Source organism: Salvia splendens, chromosome 15, assembly GCF_004379255.2.
Source record: "Salvia splendens isolate huo1 chromosome 15, SspV2, whole genome shotgun sequence".
NCBI classification, from domain to species: domain Eukaryota; kingdom Viridiplantae; phylum Streptophyta; class Magnoliopsida; order Lamiales; family Lamiaceae; genus Salvia; species Salvia splendens.
Window position 1 is genome coordinate 13,899,373 of NC_056046.1, and position 25,381 is coordinate 13,924,753.

Genomic DNA, 25,381 nt, shown 5'->3' on the forward strand with positions numbered 1-25,381 from the left:
TTATGTAGGGCATTGACGGTCTAAAATGGCAAATCATCAATTTAGTAAGACATTTGATGTCCTACATAAACGACATGAAAGAAAACTTATCTTTTAAAGACATAAAAATTGAGACGCATTTATTATTGTGAAAATTTTTAAAAATATCAACAATTTAGGTTGCAAAAGAAAGTATTGCTAAATTAAGAACAATTAACTAAATCTTTTTGTTTTTTAGGACGCTTTCATTTGCCTTCTCTAATTTTAATTGGGCCACTAACAATATGGATACTTTTTGAAGCGTTGGTGGTATATTTAAAACACAATTTAGCGTACTTATAAATTGCATTAAAACTGTTCTTAATGGTTTTTTTTTTTGTTGCATGCAGTGGTTATACTTCATTCTAAAAATTTGTACAGTGTCCATATTATCTATGTCAGCCTCTGCACATGCACAGACGCCGTTACGTTAGATTTTTAATTGCATTAGAGAATTTGGGTCAAACTATATAGTGCTTTATAGATTCATTTAATTATTTCATTACCAAAATCCATCCATCTGAATACACTCTTATGTCTGACAAAATAAAAGACTAGCACAATCATCAATTTCCCAATCTCTCCTTCAGAATCTTCACTCCCATATATACCTATCACACAAAATCAAAGCACACACATATATACATTAAATCATGCAAAAATGTAGTATGATACATGCATGTCTAAAATGAAAATATATCTATAGACACATACCTGCCGAGCATCATAACAGTGGCTTGAGGATTAGTTCCAGGAGAGTCACGAAAGGTGGATCCATCAATAACACGCAATGCATCAATCCCAATAACCCGATAATCGGAATCCGCAACCCATCCCATCTGGCATCCCCCGTGGTAATGCCAGATGGTCATGACTGTGTCCTTACAGTACTGCTCCAACGAAGGTGGAGACGTTAGCATGGTGGGGGAGGAGGTTGATGGGAGATCTAGCGGTCATGTTTAGGAGGACGGGGAGGGAGAGGTAGTCGTATCTGAAGGGCGCCATGGACCTTGACTGGATGACCCTCTCAATCACCCTCAGGCCCTCCACACATCTCTGGAGGTCCTGAGGGTGTTGGAAGTAGTTGAATGTGACAGAAGGGTTGTCGTTAGGGTTCGTGTTTACGAGGCTTAGGTGGCCTTGGGAGAGGGGCCTCGAACTTTCTCGAGGATGAATCCACCGTTGAAAACGATGGGGTTTAGGGCTTCCATGGCTGCGATGACCCTCTCAATCATTAAGTTGAAGGTAAACTTATAGTACAAACTTACCCTTGGAGAGAAGATTCCAAAGTCTCTTTGGGTGGAGCCGCCGGCGAAGTTTTCTCCACTGGCGGCTTCAATATAGCTCCCATAGGAGGTAATCCCGACAACTTGAATCAAGGACACCTCCACCGGAGCCGGCGACGGAATATATATGGCGTTCATTGGGTTGTCGGCCATGCCTTGGCCCACTAAAGGCTGGTCCAAAACAACTGTTATATTATGGGCCTTGAGGTGGTCCGATGGGCCCACCCCACTTAGCATTAGTAGCTGTGGGCTCCCAATCGCCCCTGCTGATAATATTAGCTCATTCCTTTCTCCATCATTTAAATAAGCTATGAGCTTATTTCCAGAAGCGTCTCTAAATATCACCCCATGAGCCTCCCTGTTCACAATTTTAAATATTTTCATAAATTTGTAGTAGTATTTTTTAAGTGAAAAAAAAATTAGTTACGCATTCGAATTTCTAAGTGGTGAGTACCTAAATCTAAGCAGAAGCATGCAACATGACGATAATGCCCTTGGGGTTGGCAAACTCCAAAAGATCCGCCGCCGTGTGGCGCCGCCCCTCGCCGTCGAAGATGGTTCCGCCGACCTTCGCCCGATCAAATGATCGTACGTGAATCCATTATAAGGACTAACACCGGTCTGCAGCTGTTAAGGGTGCACTCCCTTAACAAGATTCCGGCGACGACGAGCGGTCGACGACGGAAGGATAAAGGTGGACGTCACGGGCTTTCCCCGGGATCAGCTCCAAAACTAGTGTTTGCAGAAAATTAAAGAAGACGATAAAATTGGGAAAATATGTTATTTCTTGATTGAATGGGAAAAATACAATGCCTCATATTTATAAGACTACCCTGATTTAGAGAACAAGAAAATAAAGATCCTAATAATATATGAGAAATATATGTTAAATCAATACTAAACTAAATAAGAGAGATTTGGGGATATTCGTAGAGATATTCCAGTATCAACTCCCCCTCTGTTAAAATCCACATTGTCCTCAAGATGGAAACATGAAGAAGCATAGAAGAGAGTCGCTGATAACATAAGCTTGACGAGATCTATCTCCTTCTGGATCAAACGCACATCGAACACCTGAGTGTCTCCCTTCATTATCTCCATAAAAAAGTACCAAGGCGGGCTCGTGATAATTCAATGCTAAAACGGGGATCTTGTCAACGCAACCAAGAATGCTCAAACAACGCTTGTCCATCCGGGGAGGGATCAACAGTGCATCTGCGTCGAGCAATGCTGAACGATAATTCATACTTGTAACATTATGATATACAAATCCACATTCCACATAGAAACCATCTATGTCCTCTTTTAACAAAGAAGAGTTCATCATCTTCCTCAACTTCAAAATATCCCACCAATCATGCACATTTCCTTGAAGCAAAGCCTTGAAATCCCTTTCGATAACCGACAAGAAAGCATCAGAGCCACACAATGGATATATTTTCTCAAAAGATGGAACTTGTCGGTGGTCAAGGCTTGCATCTCTATCCTCCTCAACTCCATGATTATCACAAAGCAGAGCAATGGAAGAAGGACGTGATTCACCAGACGCATCATGATCAAGTGCATCCATTTGTGTCTCGAGGCGGCGGTCCATGGTTTCCAACCGTGTCTCAAATACGGCGGAGGCCGCTAACAGATAGTCAAGTATCGACTGCGTAAGGGTGTAATCGGGTTGGGGCGGTTCATCTTCCAACAATTTCTCTTCCGCTCCACTGACATCGGGGCTGCCCAAGAGAGAAATAGCAACTGGTGGAGGGACAGCCGCAGCAGCAGCCAGCGGGGTTGTTGCTGAATGGTGGGGACTTGTTGGAGGCCCGCAGGATAGCTGACATGGCTGTGGTGGCTGTGGGACAGCAGCGGGCAGCGGCACTACTGACTTATGGTTACTCGGTGGAGAAAACATCGTGCAATCAAGTTGCCAGGGATGTGCACTCGGGCGTGAGGTTTGCAGCTGTCGGAAGGGCTCAGAATCTTGGTTGCAGGGATGCTGGGGACGCTGCCATTCAAAAGTTTCGAGGGGACGAGCTTGCGGTTCCCAACCGTATGGTTGTCACGCCTGTGGTGGATCCCAGCAGGTCGGGCTTCGGGTGTGAGACAGTTGTAGTTGTTGAGGCGACGCCGACGGACACCAATGAGGGTTGTGGGGCTGTTGGTATGGCTGTTCGGCATTGCCTTGTTGCTGATAAGGGTTAAGTCCGTAGTTGAACGAGTTACCCCATGACGGATCAGTGTTGGTGTAGGGATGGTACCACGACTGACCGTATGATTCGTTGTAGGGCAGGTGCAGCGGCTGATTGTAGGAGTGCTGCTGCCCATCCAATTGATCGGGTGCCACGAGATCATATGGGGGGTCTGGATCAGGCAACGGAGGTTGTCACGACGAAGACGGGCGGCTATCATACTCATCCATGCGCGACTGTAACTTAGCCATACCGGCCATCATCTGTTCGAACATCGATCTAATTGGGTCCAAGGGAGGTGACTCCACGGCTGGCAACAGTACCGGCTCCGCTATCGTCGGCAGGGAACACATGGGTTCCGTACGACCTCCGAATGATTGACAATCTGACATGAGTTCAACAATGAAAGCACCAATTGTTAAGGGTGCACTCCCTTAACAAGATTCCGGCGACGACGAGCGGTCGACGACGGAAGGATAAAGGTGGACGTCACGGGCTTTCCCCGGGATCAGCTCCAAAACTAGTGTTTGCAGAAAATTAAAGAAGACGATAAAATTGAGAAAATATGTTTTTTCTTGATTGAATGGGAAAAATACAATGCCTCCTATTTATAAGATTACCCTGACTTAGAGAACAAGCAAAATAAAAATCCTAATAATATATGAGAAATATATGTTAAATCAATACTAAACTAAATAAGAGATATTTGGGGATATTCGTAGAGATATTCCCGTATCAGCAGCAGTCCATCCCTGACCGCCGTCTGCCACTGCCTCATCGGCAGCTCGAACGCCACCACCTTCTCCGCCCACCGATACGACTCGTTGACGAGGCGGCTGTCCCAGCCGACATTGACGACGCACCTGGAGGAGCCGCGCGTGTAGAAGCCGGCGTTGATGCAGCTGCCGCCGCCGAGGACGCGGGCGCGGGCGTTGATGACGCCGTCTTCGGAGACGAAGCGCTGGGAGGGGGAGGAGGGGGAGAGGTCCAACATGGCTCTCCCGAAGGAGGAGAGGTTGGTGATGTTGAGGTTTCCGTAGGGGGACCCGCCGCGCTCGAGGAGGAGGACGGTGGAGTTGTTGGAGAGGATGGCAGCGTGGGGACAGCCCGCAATGCCGCCGCCGATGATGATGTAGTCGTAGTAGGAGAGTGGCGGAGCGGAGGTTGCTTGGTGTAGGAAACTATAGTTTGGAGCTGAAATTTTTTTACCACATGAAAAAAGTTTGTAAAGCTGGACGTTTAATTAAGCATCTTACTAGGAGTACTATAATTTAATGGACTATAGTACTATATTTTTTCCAAATCTAAAAGATACTCCCTCTGTCTCACTTTAGGAGTCCCAGTTGAGTTCGACATGGGTTTTAAGAAATCTAAAGAAAAGTTGGTGAAAAAAGATAGTGGAATGTGTGTCCTACTTTTTTTTATATTAGTATTATAATTAAATGTGAGTGGAAAAATGTTAGTGAAATGTGGGGCCTAATACCATTTATGAAATATTCCAACCAGAACTCCTAAAGTGGGACACCCAAAAATGGTAAACTAGGACTCCTAAGGTGGGACGGAAGGAGTATTATTACTAAAAATAGTATTCCGATCCCTCTGTTTGCCATTAGAAGTCCAGGTCACTTTTGCGCACTCTGTCCCAAAAAAGCTGAATCACTTCTTTTTTGCACTCGTTATGAAAAAATCATAAAAAAATAGTTAAAGTGGATATATAGTAAAGTAAAAACGAGGATAATGTAGATAAGACTTATTTACATTATTCTCGCTTTTACTTTACTATATATCCACTTTAACTATTTATTACGATTTTTTCAAAACGATTGTAAAAAAAAGTGACTCAACTTAGTTGGGACAGAGGAAATAGTTAAAGTGAAAAAATAGTAAAGTAAAATAGAGAATAATGTGAAGATATAGTATTTCTCAATATTACCATTTCTATACTTTAACTATTTATTATCATTTTATAAAACGAGTGCGCAAAAGTGACCGGGATTCCTAATAGCAGACGAGGAGGGAGTAATGAAGTTATATAAATGAAGATATTAATACAATATTGATAATCCAAAGTTGGTGTACATTTGTTTTTAACTACAATTGAAGTACTTGCGCAATCTATATTTGTAAGGCACTAGTTGACTATCTTGTCTCTAGGCTTCTAAATAAACATAAAGTTGTGAGATGTATCTAAATATACTTTTGGAACGAAATTATATGTAATGTGTGTGTGTGTGTGTCTATCCATGTAGCAATCAGCTAAGACTCTAATTGACAAGATGACTCATTTGATTATATAAAGCTAAAAATTATATGATTGATAACAGTAGAGTATAATTAAGGTTCCTTGGGAAGAAGTAGTTGGACGGTTTGTGGCTTCTGTGGGGTATAATTAATAAAAAGGGACATAATTTAGTTACATACCTCATATCTGTGAAGAAAATTTATTGACCGAAATGGAGTAGCTCGTAGATGCCAGCAAATTAATGAATTAGTGAAAAATTAGTTAAATTTGCCGGTATAAATACAAGTTAGTAAATGAATTATGTTTACAAATGACAAAATGAAATCAAAGTGCAAAATGAAAAAAAAAACATGCATGTTGGATAAGTTGTCTTGGTATCAATTCAATATAATGCAGTAAAATTGAGGCTAATTCCATAGCATTGATTTTGAAATGAATCTTTGAAATCCACTATTACTTCAATTAAATTTCAGTCAAGACAAAACCATAAGTAGGTGAACAGATGAAAAAAATTCTTGCAAAAAATTAAATGATGAAAATGATAAACAAAATAAATAAAGCAAAATATTTAGAGTTAAATAATATACCTGGCTCTGATGAGCAGAAGCCATGAAAGAGCAGAATCTCAGCAAAGGCAAAAACCCATGATCTCAAAATCTGAATTTGTAAACTAAATAATTTTTGCTCTTCCTTTCTTTTCTTGACTTTTTAACTTGTGAAAAGTTATTTCTATAAATAGTTCAGAGAATATAAAGCTCACTTGATATATTATATATGTAAAAAGTAAGTATATATATAAGAGTTGAATTATTGAATAAGGAGAAGAGCAAGAATTGAGAAGGGTTACTAGAGCTCACTAAAAGTTTGGAGAATGAAAAGATGGTTGGTGGTTGAAGATGAGAGCTTAATAAAAGAAGCAAAATTCAAGAATTATGTACATTTTTTTTGGAGGCATTTATATAATGACACGCTCACATTCATATAAATATATACGCACCTGAATTAGTGGCAATTTAATTGGAGGGTGGGTGTGGGGGGCTTTTACAGTGTTGCATGCTGCTTTTTGAGGTCTATATGTGACTATGCGTAGTAGTAGCTACGTGGAAATGATACTCTCAATCAGCAGAAATTTCTGTTAGGTTATTTATGATATGATATACTAGGTGGGATTAATATTAAAGTGATTTCAGGTCTTGCTCGAGTTATACATGGTGAGGAAAATATTCAGGACTTATGGTTAATTGGAGTGTGCATTCTGGTTGGAAGTATAAAAAATGGCTATTAAGTAGTTACTGAATTAATTGTCAGTTAATGCTCAGATTTCCTCTAATTTTAACAAGGTCTTTGGATAACGTTGCAATAATGACTTGATCGCCTTAACAAACATCAAGTTGATATAATAGTATTACTCCATTACATTCCAAGACTTGCAAGGATAAATATACAATTGAAATACAAACTGAAAATTCCAGTTGAAGAGACTTGTAAGATGAATACATAGATACTAATTACATTATCGGAATATCAACCAAAAGGACATAATAATCTATGGCACACCATTCTCTTGAGATAACTAGGATGACTTTAATTTGGCCTAGTGTGGTAGAGTAGTAATGATTGAGGCCAAACATAGCAACAATAGAGGTGATGCTGTGGTTAATACAGACTGTTGTATGTGCAGCTTGTAGCAACAATGGAGGCGATGCAAATCACTAGGGAAGGAAGTAGGGTGATGTTTAAGAGCTTACTCTCCCCTACGAACCCGGCAAGGGTGATCGTCGCATCAGCAACAACTCGTGCAAGTGTCCCAGCTTCCGTCGACAGAAGGCCACCATTGTACGTCCCACGGGAAAGTCTTGACGACATTACTCTGGACAGGAGAGACAAATTGACTCCTGCAACAATAACAAACCACAGCAGAGTGTTAAAATTACCACAGTTTCTGGATAAGTTTCATACTAAATTAAATGAAATGGTTTCAGACTACTGGAAAATATTAAGAAACAAGTTGAAACTGCTGTTATGGCCTGCTTTGTTTTCAATCATTCACATAAATATTTTGATGATTGAAGTAGAAAATGTTTCAAAATATTTGCTTTACCTTCCAACACTTCAGCAGAGACAAACATGACTAGGCCAGCTACGACATATTGTGGCACAGAATATGGGACAATAAAGTTGAAGCTGAATAGTATACCCAGGAAGACCACAATTTCAGATACCATCAATATTTGCCTGCAAAGAGTTCATCGTGTAATGCTTAGTTGGGTTGAAAATCTCCTCTAGAACACACCAACCATTATGACATAGAGATTGAGGGACTAAAATTATTAAACATCAGATTTGAGAACAGAGTATACAACAAAATTGGATCATATCCAATGCAGCACCTATGAACAAAATAGAAGTGTGGGTCTCACTGAATCATGGTTCTTATGATACATTGATGTATCATAAGGTGATTTGCACTTTATGGTTAGATTTCTAAAACTCAACGGTGGTGTTCGGTTTCCTAGATAAAATAGTACCAACATATACTCTAGGATTGAGTTGTGAGATTATTTTAGTTGGAGGGGGTTAGCTATGACTAATTATCCCATGATTATCCATCCATGACTGGGTTGTGGGATTGAATCTCATGAACCAAGCACACTACATATTTAATCTCGAGATGCAATCTTGCAAACCGGACACCCCCGATGAGTATACAACAAAAGCATGACATGTTATGGCAAGTTCTTGATATGAAATATTTGATGTTGTTGCTCAAGAAGAAACATATAAGGCTGATCATTTAATCTTGGCCAAATGGGACAAGTCGAGCCCCACACCTACATAGCTGAATAGCATCACTGTTCCATCATTATTAAGTGGACACTAGTTCAACCTTGATCTGAAAAATGCTGCTCCAGTTTGAGTAAGAAACAGAAGAAATTAATTAGTAATGGATCAAGGAAAACGGAATACCAAGTCACAACTATAAATATGAATTTTGTGGCATGCAAATAGAAATTCTCTGACCATACATGTACAACTCCGCTTTCTACGGTTTTTTCCTATCCACTAGTGGCATTTGAATTGAATCTGTTTAGAGACGTTGAGAAAAAGTCCAATGCCTTATATCATAACACATATCCAAGGTCTGGCAAGGCGGGAAAAGAATTACCTGTCCTCGAACATGTTGCTTATGTAACTCCCAACAACAATGTTTACCGGTAGAACTGTTAGACCTAGACAGGCAAGAAATATGGACACGGTGCTTGTGGTCCAACCAAAATAGTATGTTGTAACAACACTTGATTCTGAAAGTAGGATCTCCATAGCATATTTGAGCATAAAGTAAATAAGCAATTGAACCTGCACAATAGTATGTATAACCTTCATGAGACTGGAAAAGCATGATATCCACATCCAATCTAGGATGGGTGAGGGATATATTATTATTGGGAGAAAAAGGTTTTATAAAAATATTAGTACTATCATCTATGCATATACTATTGAAGTTATTTATTCTTTTCAGTAGAGCCATATAGAACTCATACATTCCCTGGCAGCATATAAATCGGTCCAGCTCAAGAACAGATACCGGTTTCATGATGTTCCTTCTAATTATCAACAATTACTCGAATTATTTGAGATACAGTCAAACTGTTTGTATTAGTACACACTTCTAGTAACAACTAGAACGGCTATAACAGTTTCTCAAATCATCTTCTATATCTCAATGTAAGAAAATGGCTTGGTAATTTAGCTTTCTAAACAGAATTACTCTAGTAAGAGTGAAAGTTAGTTTGTTACCTTTACAGAAGGTGTAAGCAGCCTGTAAGCTGATGCTAGTGAGTTGGCTGGTCGACGAGATTCCTCTGAAGCCTCCTCACTTTCTTCATCCCCCTCTTCATCTTCTTCATTCTCAATTGACTTCAGAAGTAATGGTTGTGCAGGACCATTCTCAAGGGAGACTTGTTCTTCTGGTCAAAACAATTAAGAAAAAAATGTCATTTATTTTATTACAGGGGTGCAAAATACAGTATAATTTGACTTTTAGAAAGAGATAAACAAAAGGAGTTTTTATAAGCATTTGATATGAGTGAATTGTTTTCTCTTTACAATGAATCACAAAAACTAGCCCTATTTTGCATTCTGACTAACAGACACAGTTTGAACTATCATTAAGTAATAAGCATTGCTGAAAACATAGAATATACATGTAAAAATTCACATTCTCCGAACTTTTGATGATACCAGAAACTAACTCCATTAGTGGGACATGCGCTTCATGTGAAACTGACTGAGGTTTCCAAAATAAGGTGCTCAATATCTGATTGATTTGTAATTCTGATCACGACAACTATTGGAGGATCAATTCTAATCTTCACTTAATATTACGAGAATAGTTTATTTATTTATGCCTACTAACAAGATATCCAAGTAAGTAACAACAGGATTGTTGGTTTCTTTCACACCCTATAGAAGACTCTGCAACCAGTCATGATACATTTGTTTTGTTTACCCAGCGAAAATGGAAGAACTGAATCAAGCAATGTGAAAGACATGATAGGCAACACATACCGGTGTTGGGTTCCTGCGGGATGGGATCGACATCGGTATCACGAGCAGGTTCTCTAAATGTGATCCACAGCAGCACTAGATACAATAACCAAAGCACAGCCATCACCCAACCAGGCAAAGTCTCCTGATTAAAAGTGATTTCATAGATCTTGAATTTGATTTGAAGTAACCCAGCTAATGCCGGGCCACATGCCATTCCTAGAGCACTAGCACTGACAAACCCTGCTGAGGCCTGCATGCGATAATTAAGTGGCACACAGTCGCTAATGTAACGTCGGTTAACTGCTCTGGCAGAACCCAACCTGCATATTCATTTAATGGAGCAGGAACTTAACTTAGAAATATATCCAAGTCAATTACATCAGTTCAGTAATTGTAGGGAACAATCAGATTGTATAAATAAAATATCAAATTCATTTTGGCAGTTAAGGCCACCATTATTGTCACAATAAAGATTCATTATCACCATCAATTTATTGGATCGGAGTTTCATATTTCAGTTTGTTGATAGCAAACGTTAAACTACGATCTCTTAGTGGGAAAAGTAAGTTAACAATTTATAACTTCGACAATGCTAAATATTAAACCCCTAATAATCCATTATGGGGTCATTTTGAGTTGTCTCTAGAATTTAATAATCTGTGGATTAGGAAACATTAATTTTGTAGTATGGAACTATGGATACCTTTAATTGGTAGTACAAAGAGGATCAATCAAGGACGCCTTAGAGGACAAACACTGCTAGCATCTATAGACCTATAATCTAGCATGAGCAAGACAGTTCTCAAAAAGAAAGTAGCATTGATATAACAGCATCAAGGATATTCTGCAAAAAATAGGAAAATATGACATATGCCCAAAGAGAAATTAACAGTGACTGATTGAGTTACCACAGGCAGGTGAACACATACACACGTGCACAACACACACACATATGATACTTACCCACAAAGTAGTCTTCCAATCAGAAGTACAGCTATTGAATTGACATCGTAAGCCATTGCGTACATAACATTTCCTGCACAAAGAACTAAGCTGCTAAATACAAGAGGTCCAAAGTATGACTTGTTAGACCAAGCACTCAAATACACAGAGGAAAATATCTGTGCGATCGCCATTGCTCCAATTATAACACCACAGACTGTCGGTGCTGCCCCAAGGCTCATAGAGTAATCATCAGCTGTCGGTACAATAATGTATGTATTGATCATGTAGAGAAATGTGCTTGCTAAGTTTAGAAGAAGTGACATGAAATGATATCTTTCTTCACTTGGAGGTTCCTCGGCAGCAGAAGGCAACTCTTCATGCATGATAAATGCATGTTGTGCCAAAAAGTTAAGAAAATGTGTTGAGTGTGTTAATCTATCGGAAGCTGCTTTTATGGCGTCAACCACAGGATCCTGCAGATTTATTCTCCATGAGAAGATGAAATGAGAAGTGATTGCATGATAGTGAAGTACACTAATAGATTCAGAAGACATGGTCAAGCTAGCTGTCGTCGGTTGCGTGAAATGTGAATACCTGGAGTGGAAGAGCGGGCTGATCATATATAGATAAGTAGCTTCCCTGGCGGTCTTGAAGATCTCCAAGATTTCGAGAAATTGCTCCAACAACAGCTCCAAGTCCCTGCAATCACTGGTCAAGTCAGCCAAGATCTGTTCCATATTTTAATATAATTGCCAAGCTCCACAATATTAAAGTAAAATGTCAGGAAAAAACTATCAAAAGCATGGACAAGGAAAAGTAGTCAAAGGATGCAATTTATATCCATATAAGCATATTACCACATGCTTGAAGACTTGCTGAAGTTGGGAATAAGGATGGTTTGCACGAGTTTTCACATAGTAATCGGTGAACTTGTATCGCAGTCGCTTATCAAACTTCTTAAGGATCTTCCGCAGACCAATGGCATTCATTTCAACAAAAAAGAGTAGCTTCAAGAGGTCTCGCCCCACTTCTCTGTAGGCTTCACGTAGATCAGATATTTTGGAAATATCAGGCTCCTCTTGAAGAGAATCCTGTTGCTTGTTAAGCTGGGAAATCCTGCTTGCTAGAAGGCCTTGTTGTTCTAACATAAATAGAACAATTTTTTCAATCTGGAAGGAGAACAAAAGATTTACTAAGTTCTGATGTAAACAATTGAGCATGTTTGTCTTATTCTCAAGCACTTTTGTTAAAAATGCTAGGCTTCACTTGTCCAGATGCACAACTTCTTTATGGTACAAAAAATAGACAATAACACACACACACACACCCACCCAATAGAGAGGCAGATAAGATCTTGTATTTTCCATAGAAAACAAGAAGTTTGATTACATAGAAACAGAAAACGTAGAAAAAGGTGAAAAAAACCAAACAGCAGATCTCCTTCCCCTACTGTTTTTCATTAAAAATTCTACAAGTTCCGAGGTCAGTTGTAACTTCGTCAACACACGAGTGGAATGTGAATTTTTCAATTTTTTAGGCTTAATTCCTGCCAGGCACCTGATACAGGTAGAGTGCACCATTTACAACAATATGGTTGTACCTTTAATAGATGAAAGACTGATATGTCATGTCATGGACTCATGTCCACAAGAAAATATTTTGAGATCATATATTTAAGGAACATCTAGCATTCTCGTAGAATAAAAATGTCAACTTAAGGGAACATTTGTTATGGAACTATGTTCCATAACGTGTATGAAGTTTGATTACCTGAGTATCCAGCATTCTTGAGAAATCCTTGAGAGCGTTTCGGTGATCCAGTGCTCCAGATTCAATTTGAGTAGTGTACTGCTTAACTTTTTTCTTCATTAGTTTGTAGTTGAGGTAGAATCTGTACGATATCAAAATATTTCAAACTACGGCTAGCACAAAAACACTACAACATATGCAGTATGTTTCATCATGAGTTGTGATCCTATTCTCATCTGACTGCATAATCTTCCCTTGTACAGGTTTCTCCGAGCAATAGTTTACATGGAGAATAACTCCCAGAATCTACTTAGTAACCATTCATAAGCCTTACAAGGATATGTAAAATTGGCTACTACTTTTTGTCAACCATTAAAACAACTCTCTGTAACTCTGTATAAGTTTTTTTATAAAAACAAACTGTATTTATAAGTTAAACAACTATAAGTTAAAGGACTCTCAGCTTAACAAACACTGTGACAGTAAATAATTGCATACCCTTGCCATTCTTGGATTTGTCTTTCCTTCAACTTTTTCCCGAATTCAACCATCTTTATCTGCATCAGAATGAGAGAAAAATAGAGAAAATCAACTAAAGTTGTAAAGAATGCTGGTAACAGTTTCTCGGCTTCCAAGTGCTAATAAGAGAGAAAAACATAACTACTGAATTTGAGATCAAATCCACACCAGAAAAAACAAACAAAAAAAAATGTCTTGTAGAAGGCACGGCTTCAACATAATGGCTGCAGATATAACTCTCTTACCACACGATAAATTCAATTGTTGAAGAGAGTTTGGTGTAAACTGAGTTTGACAAGCCACAAACAACTAGCTAGCTCCAGCCTCCAGAATCTTTTCTATATCTCAAACAATTACTCCACAAGACTTGAGATCCAAAGATAAAATGATTGCTCTGCCACTCAAGCGCTGATCGGAAACCAATCTTATCATGAACTCTAAAATTGCAAACTAAACATTCAGGGGCAACAAAAGAATAGTCGATGTCGCCGGAAATCGAAGTGGCTTGAATTAGATGAGCATCAACAAACAAATATCAACTCAATTTTGATGAAATTCACCGTAGGTAGTTGAGTAGTTCAACTCACAGGAATCAGTCGGTATTCAAACTTGATCAGCTATGCAAGTAATTGGTGGCTGGTGCAGAATTGAAGTATAGTTGTCAGCATAGACTCTGGAGCAACGATTATGAAGAGAGGGAAAATCGGGCATCTAGGCTAGTTTACGTTTAACATAACTTAAATGTACTCGTTTTATTATCTCTTCCATATATGGGAAAAACGCCAACTGCATTGGCGTTTCTGTAAGTAAAGACGCCAACATAGTTGGCGTTTCTTTAAGTAAAGACGCCAACATAGTTGGCGTGTTTTAATTTCAACGTATTGTAGTCGTATTTTTTATAAATACAGTATCGAGTGTAACACGCCATTGAGTTTGGCGTGTATACTATAAAACGCCTTTTTAGAGGGCGTGTTTACGAAATTAGAAACGCTGACTAGAATGGCGTTTTGATAAAAGACGCCAACAAGATCGGCGTGTTATGGAGAAGACACCAATACCAGTGACGGCTTTATACAGATCTGATATATCATCCTCTCCTCCCCCAAATCGCGAAAAACTCAGCCCACACACTCGCGATTTTATCCAAGGCAGACTGCTCCACGCGAATTCGCCCTCCATCCATCTATCGGTGCTATTTTTCCCCAAATTTGTATATTATTTTCGGTTAGTATGCTTATCTTTTACTCCCTCCGTCCCAAGCTACTCGCACTTATTTCCTTTTTGAGCGTCCCAAGTTACTTGCACTCTTTCCATTTTTAGTAAAAATTTTCACCTACAGCCGTCATTTTTGACTTTCCTATACACTCATTCCTTAATCTACGTGCCGAAAAAGAAATGAGCGAGTAGCTCGGGACGGAGGGAGTACATTATTTGAGTAATTGTTGGACAGTTAGCTAGGATTTGTAATTTGTTGTGAATTGAGTTGAAATATTGTGTTGAATTATTATTTAGCATATTTGATTGTTTGGATGACATTATTGTTGCTTAATAGTTGAGATATTGGGGTTGAGTTAGGGTATAAATATGGATTAACAACCTAAAAAACCCTAGTGTTGTTCTTGCTTAAAATTCGGGAAACTTGTTTTGATTTATATGGTTTTTAAAGTGTATTGCATTATTTGGGTTCAATATTGACAAATTATTGAAATTGTTTATGTCGATGTATATTGGTTAGTTTGTTTTGTGTAATATTGTGTAGGCGAATTGTTACTAATTTTGCGTAACTTTGTGTAGGCGAATTATGGCATCATCTTCTAGTGCTCGCAGAAGACTATTATGTGGTGCTGAGGACCCATCTGTACTATATTTTAAGAGACAACACGTCTCTAACAATATATGGGCTGGAGAACCCTCACAAGACGTACGCTGCAGAAGGTACGAAGGTATCATTTGGGATGTTCCCATACATCCTCGTGTCTTGGCGGTTGTAGACAGGATGGGGTTTGGCGGGATGTTGAGGTGTGGTAAACCGAAAGATATTGACCACCATCTCATCACCGCTTTGATTGAACGCTGGAGGCCAGAGACGCACACGTTTCACTTTCCAGTCGGTGAAGCGATTGTGACATTAGAAGACGTGGAGGTCTTGTGGGGCCTCAACACTGACAGTGAAGCTCTGACGGGTTACATCCCCACTAAGGATGTAAACCATTGGAAGGAGGTTTGTTTGGATTTTCTTGGCTTTATTCCAGATCAAGTTGATTTGAAAGAAATGAACTGAAAGCAGACAGCCTTATCAACTCAATTGAGGATTGAGTTGAGTGATGATCACGACGAGTACATATACGAGCAACGTGCTCGTGTGTATTGTTTGTTGTTACTTGGTGGTCTGTTGATCCCTAACGCATCCGGTAATAAATTTCCATTTTTCTACATTCAATTTTTCATGGATATAGAACGATGTAGTAGCTATAGCTGGGGTGGAGCGACTCTTGCATGCTTGTACCAGCTGCCTTCAATTCCAACTTCGTTCTAAATTTAGTATGCAAACCGACATTGCTAGGATCTTTTTCACTCCAATAATGCACACTGGGATCATCACGCTCAAAGTTTTTGGGATCAAAACTATCATATGAACCTGGTAAGGTGCGAAAATAGTTGATTTCACGCTGTGGGAACTGTGGAACTACTCTTCCTCCAACTTCCTTCCATCAACTGATGTTTCTTCAACTGCTGTTTCTCCAAGTGGAATGGATGGTCTTGAAGCAACAAATTGTTCATCATCCGACGGATCACCATCTGAGTCTGTACTAACCGGGTCAGAATCTTCAGAATAATAAGGTGATTGTGGATCAAGAAAGTCGGCTTTATTAGGACCTATTATGTCCTCAACCACATCACAATTGTCACTTTCCCCTAAATGCACGCCTCCAGCTTCAAAATCTTGTGTTGCAGCAAAATATGGTTCTTGGGCTCTCATAGACGTACCAACATCAAAATCTTGTGTTGCAGCAAAATATGGTTCTTGGGCTCTCGTAGACGTACCAACATCATAACTTATGACATGATGACTATAATGTTGAGTAATTGTTGAATACTCAACATATAATTCAATTAGACCTCCAATAACAATACTCTCACTAAACATTAGTTGCATGCATACTTCTTCTAGTAGAACACCTATAAACGTGACTCCGGATCCAAGCATATAGTACGTTTCCATATTATTTGAATTTTGTTTTCATATATGCTTATCCCCATCATTTCACATTTTTTTCCACAAGCTCATCGTACGAAATTGTTTCATCTGACATAATGAATCCTTTAGCAAAAGGAGGATCATATGAAATAACTGCTCCGGGAATTATCTTTCCACCCCAATATAAATTGACACACCACGTCATACTATCTGCAATAATGTAAAACACAAATAAATATGTATTATTTTTACATTCATCATTATGTAGAGTGAGCCAAAAATTTGACAAAATATTTCTATTAAATACACTACAATATATATTATCATAACAATCCATTAAATATTGGTAACAAAATTAAATATACTACAACATATAATAAGCATAACAATTGGTCAAAATATTTCTATTAAAATATATACTATCATAATAATCCATCAAAATATTAGTGTGCTCATAACAATTGGTCAAAATATTATATTAATTACACTACAATATATATTATCACAACAATCCATCAAATATTGGAAGACTAATGTTTGGAAGAATGAGTCTAAAATTTGATATACTAACCGATTAGAAGGACTAATGTTTGGAAGAATGAGCCAAAATCGAAATCTCCATGCTCAAATCCACCACCGGGTCGACCCGAGCAAGGGTTTCCTTAAGGTTTTTCCGCCTTGGGAAGGGTTTTCGCGTTTTGGGGAGGGAAAGTGTTTAGGGTTCACGATGTTGGGGGTATTGTATTGTGATAACCGAGAGAGGGAAGAAACGATAGAAGACATGGTTGGAGGAATTTCTGTGTCTATATTGATCGAATGGAGCAACTCTCTTAATATAGAAAGTTGCCCTAAATTACATATGGAAGGAGATCCCCTTAATTATGATTGTATCAATTACATACTAATCCCATGATTTGTTCCCTAATTACAGTTATTTTATTCCCATATTCTATTCCATATTCTAACACTCCCCCTCAAGCTAAGTAACGGCATCTCCGATACTTAGCTTGTCTAGTACTTCTTCAAACATCCTTGAGTTGACTGCTTTGGTTAGAATGTCTGCCAGTTGGTCTTCTGAGCGAACGAAGGGTAGCTCAATGATTCCTTTTTCTATCTTCTCCTTGATGAAGTGGCGGTCGATCTCCACATGTTTTGTTCGATCATGTTGGACTGGGTTCTCAGCTATACTGATTGCTGCTTTGTTGTCACAGAATAGTTTGCTTTTCTGGGTGGGCGGAAGCCAATCTCGGTCAACAGTCTCCGTATCCTTAGGATTTCAGTGATCCCGCTCTTTACCCCTCGGAATTCTGCTTCAGCGCTAGAAAGTGCCACTACTTTCTGTTTTTTGCTTCGCCAAGTGACAAGGTTATCGCCTATGAATGTGAAGTATCCGGCAGTTGACTTTCGATCGATCGGATTACTCGCCCAGTCAGCATCAGTGTATCATGAGACTTCTAGGTGCCCTTCATTCTTCAGTAAAATTCCATACCCTACTGTGCCCTTCAGGTATCTTACTACCCTCATTGCTGCATTCATGTGTTCCTCTTGTGGGTTGTGCATAAACTGGCTTATCACCCCAACCGCATAGGCTATATCTGGTCTGGTATGGGCTAGGTAGATTAGCTTTCCGACTAAGCGTTGATAACGTTCTTTGTCTGTGGCCCGTGCTCCTTCTTCTATCTTCAGGCCGTGATTCTGTACCATAGGCGTCTCGGCGGGCTTGCAGTCAAGTAAGTCGGTTTCTGTCAGAAGATCGAGCACATATTTCTTTTGTCGTAAGAATATGCCCCTTTTAGATCTTAATACTTCAATTCTGATGAAGTATTTCAGCGCTCCCAGATCCTTCATCTCAATTCTTTAAACAAGTTTGTTCTTAGCTCCTCTATTTCTTCTGTATCATTTCCTGTAATAATCATGTCATCCACATATATAAGGAGACATGTCATTTTGTTACCTTCCCTCTTAAGGAATAGAGTGTGGTCTGAGTTACTCTGCTGGTAGCCATACTTCTCCATTGCTTGACAGAACCTTCCGAACCATACCCTTGGGGATTGCTTTAGTCCATATAAGGTCTTCTTCAGGCGACAGACTTGCCCTGGTGCAAACTCGTCTGAGTATCCAGGAGGAACCTCCATGTACACTTCTTCTTCCTTCTTCAATTCTCCGTGGATGAAAGCATTGGTTACGTCAAACTGGTAAAGTGGCCAATTCTGATTTGCGGCAACAGTTAGTAGAACTCGAACTGTACTCATTTTCGCCACAGGTGAGAAAGTCTCAGCATAGTCTACCCCATAGGTCTGGGTATATCCCTTTGCGACAAGTCTAGCCTTGTACCTCTCAATGGATCCATCAGCTCGCCTTTTGATCGCGAAGATCCACCTACATCCAACGGGTCTCTTCCCCTCTGGCAATGCACACTTCTCCCAAGTGTTGTTCTTTAGCAGTGCATCCATCTCTCGTTTCATGGCATCCCTCCAATGCTTATGCTTCATTGCTTCTTCCACAGAGTGTGGAATCTCCTCCTCATACAGCGCTGCTTCAAAAACCTTCACCATTTCGGTCATATGAGCTTCACGGAATTCGCAATGGAGTATTGTGTCTTTCGTCCCTTCCAATCCGGGGAGTACCTCTTCGGTGGAACTCCTCTGTTCGTCCTTGGAGGCAATTTTGGTTGTTATGTGCTAGATCCTTCGCCTTCCTCACCAGTTGATCCTTCTCTATGATCATGATTAGCCTCAATTGATAGCAATTCACTAGTCTCAAAAGATTCCCTTACCTCAGGATTATCAGATGAGGCGATTGGGGATATGTTACCAGGCTCGATGTACCCAACTGGTGTGTTTGAGACTTGCTCGGTGGTAGAGCTAACCTCCTCTGTTGGATCCACTTCAGGAGCAGGACTTGGCACAGGACTAGAAGTAGGACTAGGAGTAGGAATGGGGTTAGGCAACAAACTTAGCGGGTCATTCAAGGTATCTGTTTGGTTTTTCTCCCCCTGACTGCTAAGTTGGTTGTAGAAGTACTCGTTTTCGACAAAGTCACAGTTCATTGTAATAAACATGCGTTTTGATTTTGGGTCATAGCAACGGTACCCCTTTTGGTTTTTCCCATATCCCACAAAAACCCCTTTCACAGCACATGGAGAGAGCTTGGTTCTTTCATGTTTTGGTATATGAATGAAGACAGAGCACCCAAATACTCGAGGATCAAGGGTTAGGGGTAATGGTAGTTTTGTGTGACTTGATAGGACTTGGATGGGTGATTTTCGGTCAAGGCCTTTTGTAGGGAGTCGGTTCAGTGTATAGACAGATGCGGCTAAGGCTTCAGGCCAAAAGGATTTTGGGACTTTAGAGTCTATAAGGAGGGCTCGTGTCATTTCAAGTAACTTCCTATTTTTCCTTTCTGCTACCCCATTTTGTTCGGGTGTGTGAGGACAAGTGGTTTGGTGTACAAGGCCGTGTTTTGCAAAAAATTGTTGCATCTGGGTATTGACATATTCCCCCCCATTATCGGACCTAAGGATTTGAATTTTCTTCTTGTATTGGGTTTGAACATAGGTGTAAAACAATTCGAATTTCTCAAAGACTTCAGATTTAGAATTTAGGATATACACCCATGTCATACGAGAGCAATCATTAATAAAAAACAGAAAATACTTAAATCCTTGGCTACCCGTAACTGGTGCAGGCCCCCAGACGTCAGAGTGTATAAGAGAAAAAACATGATCCATATGAGTGTTATTAATCTTAAAGGAGTGTCTGTGGCTCTTGGCCAAAAAACAGGTATCACAATCCATACTAGCAATGTTATCAAATCTAGGGAATAAAGTTTTAAGATACCCTAATGACAGATGCCCTAATCGGCGGTGCCATAGCCAAGCATATTGATCCGTGGATCCGTGAGTCAGCATCGCACTGCTCTGTTGAGCTATCTCATCCACATAGTAGAGTCCATCTCGCTCAGTGCCATGCCCAACAATCGTCCTCGTCCTGATATCCTGTAGCATGCAAAAAGATGGTTGCATTAGTAAGGTGCAATTTAGTTCTTTCGTGACATGACTGATTGATAACAGTTTATGAGACAGTGTTGGGACATATAAGCAGTTCGAGATTTTCAGAGTAGGTGAAATTTTAATTGTGCCTGCTCCTCGAACTGAGAGTAGCTCTCCATTGGCAGTCTGGACATATCTTTTCTTAGATTCAGCAATCCTAGTAAAATCAGACACGTCAAATGACATAGTATCTGTTGCTCCACAATAAAAAATCCAGTCTTTGTTCCTGTAAGGTTTTTCGGAGACACTACATGCAGTAGATAAAGTTTCAAGGGCAGCAAATTGATTTGTGCAATGTATTTGGGGCTGTATTTCAAATTTCTCGCTACTAGAGGGCCTTTTTCCAATAATATGCAAATGGTGGGGTCTATTTTCACAATTTGGAGACTTGGGGGACTGGTTTGGCAAAGGGTGGGGTTCTGAGTGTATTTTATTGAAATTCAGGGGTGAAAAATGTAAAGGTGTTGAAGTTGAGGGGTTTAATTCAAAATTAAACCCCTCTATACCTTTGCAAATTCTAGCCGCAGCCACAACACCTTCCGCCGCCACTGTGCTCGGTTCTTCTCCATCCTCTCGTCCGGTCGTCGACGCGCCGGGTCTGCCCACTGCGTTTGCAGCGCCGGTAGTCCGGTCGCCGGTGGCTGGGGTACCTCGATTCCCTTGGTTCTGTCTGTTGCGAGCAGCCCTCTTCTTCTTCATTTCATCCCACCAATTGGGATACCCGACTAGGAGGAAACACCCATCTCGGGTGTGTTTTCTTTCTCCGCAGTGACTACACACCAATTTGTTCCGGTCATCTTCAATTCGGCGGTCCTCCCCACGACTTGGGTTCTGTCCGGTCGGTCCGCCGCTTCGTGCTGCCAGCCCCACTCCGATGCCTCCGTTCACTTGGGTTTCTCGTACATCGGCGGTTGCGGGCTTGAGTACTCCATCATTGGTAGCTTCGCGGCGGACGGTAGCGTAGGCGTCCCTTACAGTGGGTAGAGGGTCCCTTTTGAGGATCTCCCTTCTGGTGGATTCATGGCTGTCATTGAGTGCCATCAAGAATTGGAATAGTCGGATTTCTTGTGTCTCTTTGTTGTGTGTTGCGATGTCCTCCGCGCACTTCATCGGGTTGGGCTTTTTTCGGTCGATTGACATCCAGATGTTTTGGAGTTTGTTCCACAGTTGTTCAAGCGTCATCTCCCCCTGTTTCATATTGCTCGCTTTTCGTTGCAGGTCGTAGACCTGTAGCGAGTCTCCTCCGCTACCATATGTCACCGCCAATCCCTCCCATAGCTCCTTTGCCGTTGGATATTACGACACCTCGTTTACGAGTTCGGGTTCCATATTGTTGATTATCCACCCGAACACACAGTGATCTAACTTTTGCCATGTTGCGTGGTTAGGATCGGTGGTCGGAGGTGGCTCTGAATCCCGTGATATATGGGAGGATAATCCATTCCCACCAATCGCTCGTTTGATGAGGTTCGCCCAGAGAGGATAGTTATCTCCCGATAATTTGGTTGAGATAACAATTTCCCCTAGGTTGTTCGGGTTGGCCGTCGGTTTTGGAGGTGGAGTTGGGGAGCTTTGTATGCTCTGCCGGATGAATTCTGCAAATTTTGTTGCAAAATCGTCTGAGAAGTTCATGATTGGATTTGGGGTCTCCTTTGGTTCCTCTGAATCTGACATAATCGTGGTGTTTGTTTTGATGCAGGTTTTCTGCCTCTTGGTCAGAAGGTTTGAGATTGGTATGTTTGGACGATGATGATATATAAATCTGAGTCCCTATTGTTCAACCTGCTCTGGTACCATATTGTATTGTGATAACCGAGAGAGGGAAGAAACGATAGAAGACATGGTTGGAGGAATTTATGTGTCTATATTGATCGAATGGAGCAACTCTCTTAATATAGAGAGTTGCCCTAAATTACATATGGAAGGAGATCCCCTTAATTATGATTGTATCAATTACATACTAATCTCATGATTTGTTCCCTAATTATAGTTATTTTATTCCCATATTCTATTCCATATTCTAACAGGGGGAGATCTGATTGGTATATGGTTCAACAGAAACAACCCGACCAGGGTGGGTGGCGTGTTTATGTTAAAAATGCCGACCTCATTAGCGTTTTTTAATTGAACACGCCAACTACATTGGCGTTTTTTTAATTGAACACGCCAACTACATTGGCGTTTTTATAATTGAACACGCTAACACAATTGGCATTTTTTCGTGTAACACGCCGATTACGTTGGCGTTTTTTAACGTAGCTGTATTTGGAGAAAATACAGCTAAAATATGACGAAATTATAAAACGCCAATGTTGTTGGCGTCGTTACTTATAGAAACGCCAATGCGGTTGGCGTTTTTTTCATATATGGAAGAGATAACAAAATGAGTACCTTTACGTTATTTTAAACGTAAAGTACCCTAGAAACCCGATTTTTCGATGAAGAGATGGATAGCTAATTGAACTTTTAATTTTCTTTTTTCCCTTCAATCATTGTAGGACCCATAACTGGGTACTATACGACAATAAACTCGTAATTAGAACTAGAGTGCATTTAATGTCTGAATTTTGTCACTCCTTTCAATGATGTACGCCGATCTATTTTGAAGAGATTTTGTTTTGTATATTGAATTTAAAACAAATTTATTTCATAAAAATATGAGTATATAATAATACTATAAGAATTAATGCATAATTAGTATTGGTAAAATAAGATAGATGAGGACAAAAGTAGTCAAAGTAGTGTTAGTGGATAGTGACATTCACTTTATTATTACCCCCTCCGTCCGAAAAGTAGTCAAAGTAGTGTTAAAGGATAGTGACATTCACTTTATTATTACCCCCTCCGTCCCATAGATATAGACCATATTTTCTTTTTCGTATGTGTCATACAAATAGTCTATATTCATTTATGACAACTTTTTTCTCATTCTCTTCTCCCTTCGCCTGTGAATAAGAGTCTCATTCCTATCAGGTACTGGTTTTAAGAAATGATAAGAAAAGTGAGTGGAAAAAAATTAGTGGAATTTGAGTCCCACTTGTATATACTCCCTCTGTGCCAACTAAGTTGAAACATAACTTTTGGGCATGGAGATTAAGAAATTGTGTTGAAAAGTAAGAGAGATGAATAAAGTATGAAAGATAAAGAAAGAGTAAAGTAGGTGATAGAGTACAATAGGAGTGATTGTATGTTTTGTTTTTAGTCAAAAAAGAAAATGACTTAACTTAGTTTGGATATCCAAAAAAGGAATACGACTCAACTTAGTTGGGACGGAGGGAGTATTAGTTTTAAAGATATGTGGGTGGAGGGACTATTAGTTTTAAGGATATGTGGAGCAGCTTTATCATTTATAGTAATTATGAATCGGTACTCCTATTCGCGGACGGACCAAGATGGAAAAACGAGACTCCTATTCACGGACGGTGGGAGTACTTTATTATTTATGGTCTCACTATCCACTACACAATTTTAACTAATTTTTCTCATTCTCTCATACTTTACCAATTATGCATTAAAACACGTGTCAATACCAAATGGTCTATTTCTATGGGACGGATGAAGTACTATTTATTAAATTGTAATAGTTGGTTATAGTGGTATAAGTTGTAAATAAATTGATGTTATGAATAATGAGTTGGGAGAATTTTTCATGAATGTAAATGCTCATATTTTTGTGAGATTGACAAAATAGAAAGTGTACATATTTTTATGATATCAAAGAATTGTATTAATACGAGAAAATACTTTTTTTATCAAAAATGAAATGTATAATGTCTTTTGTGGGATAAATAAAAAAAATGTGATATAGTATAACATTATTTGCGGTCTTTATTCTTTAAAATTGTCATCACGTTATGATACTATTTTGCTCTTATTAGCTTGATAGTGGGGTAGTATAATTTTATTGTTTGGATTTTTTATTTTTATTTTTGGAAAGTGGGAGAACTATACTTTTTTGTGTGTGTTGGCATATTCCAAACTATCCATTAATTATGAACCATCCATTATTTAGGTTTTCTATCCATTAAAAATATGAAAATTTAAAATAATACGAGAATTAATGCACAACTAGTGAAGTAGGAGATAGACGGAGAAGGGTAGTTGAGTATTGTTCGTGAATAGTGTGACCAGTGGCGGATCCAGGTGGGCTCGGGTGCCACCGGCCCCGGCGTGCAGCCGGAAGGCTACTTTCTTCGCCCTCCGACCCTACGGTATTCGTGTCTTCGCCCCACCTCACGCAGTGTGAGATTATGAGAGGAGACTGAGCATAGAGAGAAGAAGGAAATGAGTTCGGAATCCGGCGGCGGCATCACGACAGGGGAGGCAGTTGTCGAGATGGTGAGAATACAAAAGAGTTCTTCCAATTTTTCATTTCGAAGAGAGATGAATGGAAAAAGATTTTGCGCAGAGAGAGATGAGAGAGAAGGGGATGTCATTATTATTTCTTCTAGCCTATATTCACATTGTGAACTACAAATAAATTTTACCTCGTGAACTACAATTAAATTGTTATCATCAATAACTAAATTTAATAGATTAAATATCTTCAATTATGTGGTGGAGACGTGGAGTATTTAATTTTACAATGTGCTTTGAATTTTTTATTTATTTGTATTAATTCTCAAAAGTCCATTAAAAATA

The 25,381-nt window shown here is 39.6% G+C and overlaps 1 protein-coding gene and 1 pseudogene across 2 annotated transcripts; both read right to left on the reverse strand.

Moving 5' to 3' along the window:
- Positions 1-503: 503 nt before the first annotated feature.
- LOC121766726 lies at positions 504-6,781 on the reverse strand (annotated as a pseudogene).
- Positions 6,782-7,093: 312 nt separating this feature from the next.
- LOC121768810 (SPX domain-containing membrane protein At4g22990-like) lies at positions 7,094-14,216 on the reverse strand. Of its 2 annotated transcripts, XM_042165366.1 has the most exons (12): positions 14,078-14,216; positions 13,736-13,940; positions 13,470-13,528; positions 12,993-13,113; positions 12,080-12,391; positions 11,817-11,921; positions 11,241-11,695; positions 10,296-10,597; positions 9,525-9,694; positions 8,893-9,083; positions 7,828-7,961; positions 7,094-7,621 (listed from the first exon to the last, which is right to left on the reverse strand). In XM_042165366.1, exons 3-12 carry the CDS (start codon positions 13,520-13,522, stop codon positions 7,383-7,385), a joined length of 2,082 nt encoding a protein of 693 aa, XP_042021300.1. In that variant the 5' UTR covers positions 13,523-13,528; positions 13,736-13,940; positions 14,078-14,216; the 3' UTR covers positions 7,094-7,382. The 2 variants fall into 2 exon arrangements, with proteins under 2 accessions (XP_042021300.1, XP_042021299.1); XM_042165365.1 differs by having other exon boundaries at positions 13,736-14,209.
- Between the last annotated feature and the right edge of the window lie 11,165 nt (positions 14,217-25,381).

Excerpts from the sequence above, each read along its gene's own strand:
- LOC121768810 (XM_042165366.1), bottom strand. The coding sequence starts at position 13,522 with ATGGTTGAATTCGGGAAAAAGTTGAAGGAAAGACAAATCCAAGAATGG. Across the intron at positions 13,114-13,469 it reads CAAATCCAAGAATGGCAAGG|ATTCTACCTCAACTACAAAC; the intron begins GTATGCAATTAT and ends GATATCGTACAG. Across the intron at positions 11,696-11,816 it reads AGCCCGCTCTTCCACTCCAG|GATCCTGTGGTTGACGCCAT; the intron begins GTATTCACATTT and ends ATAAATCTGCAG.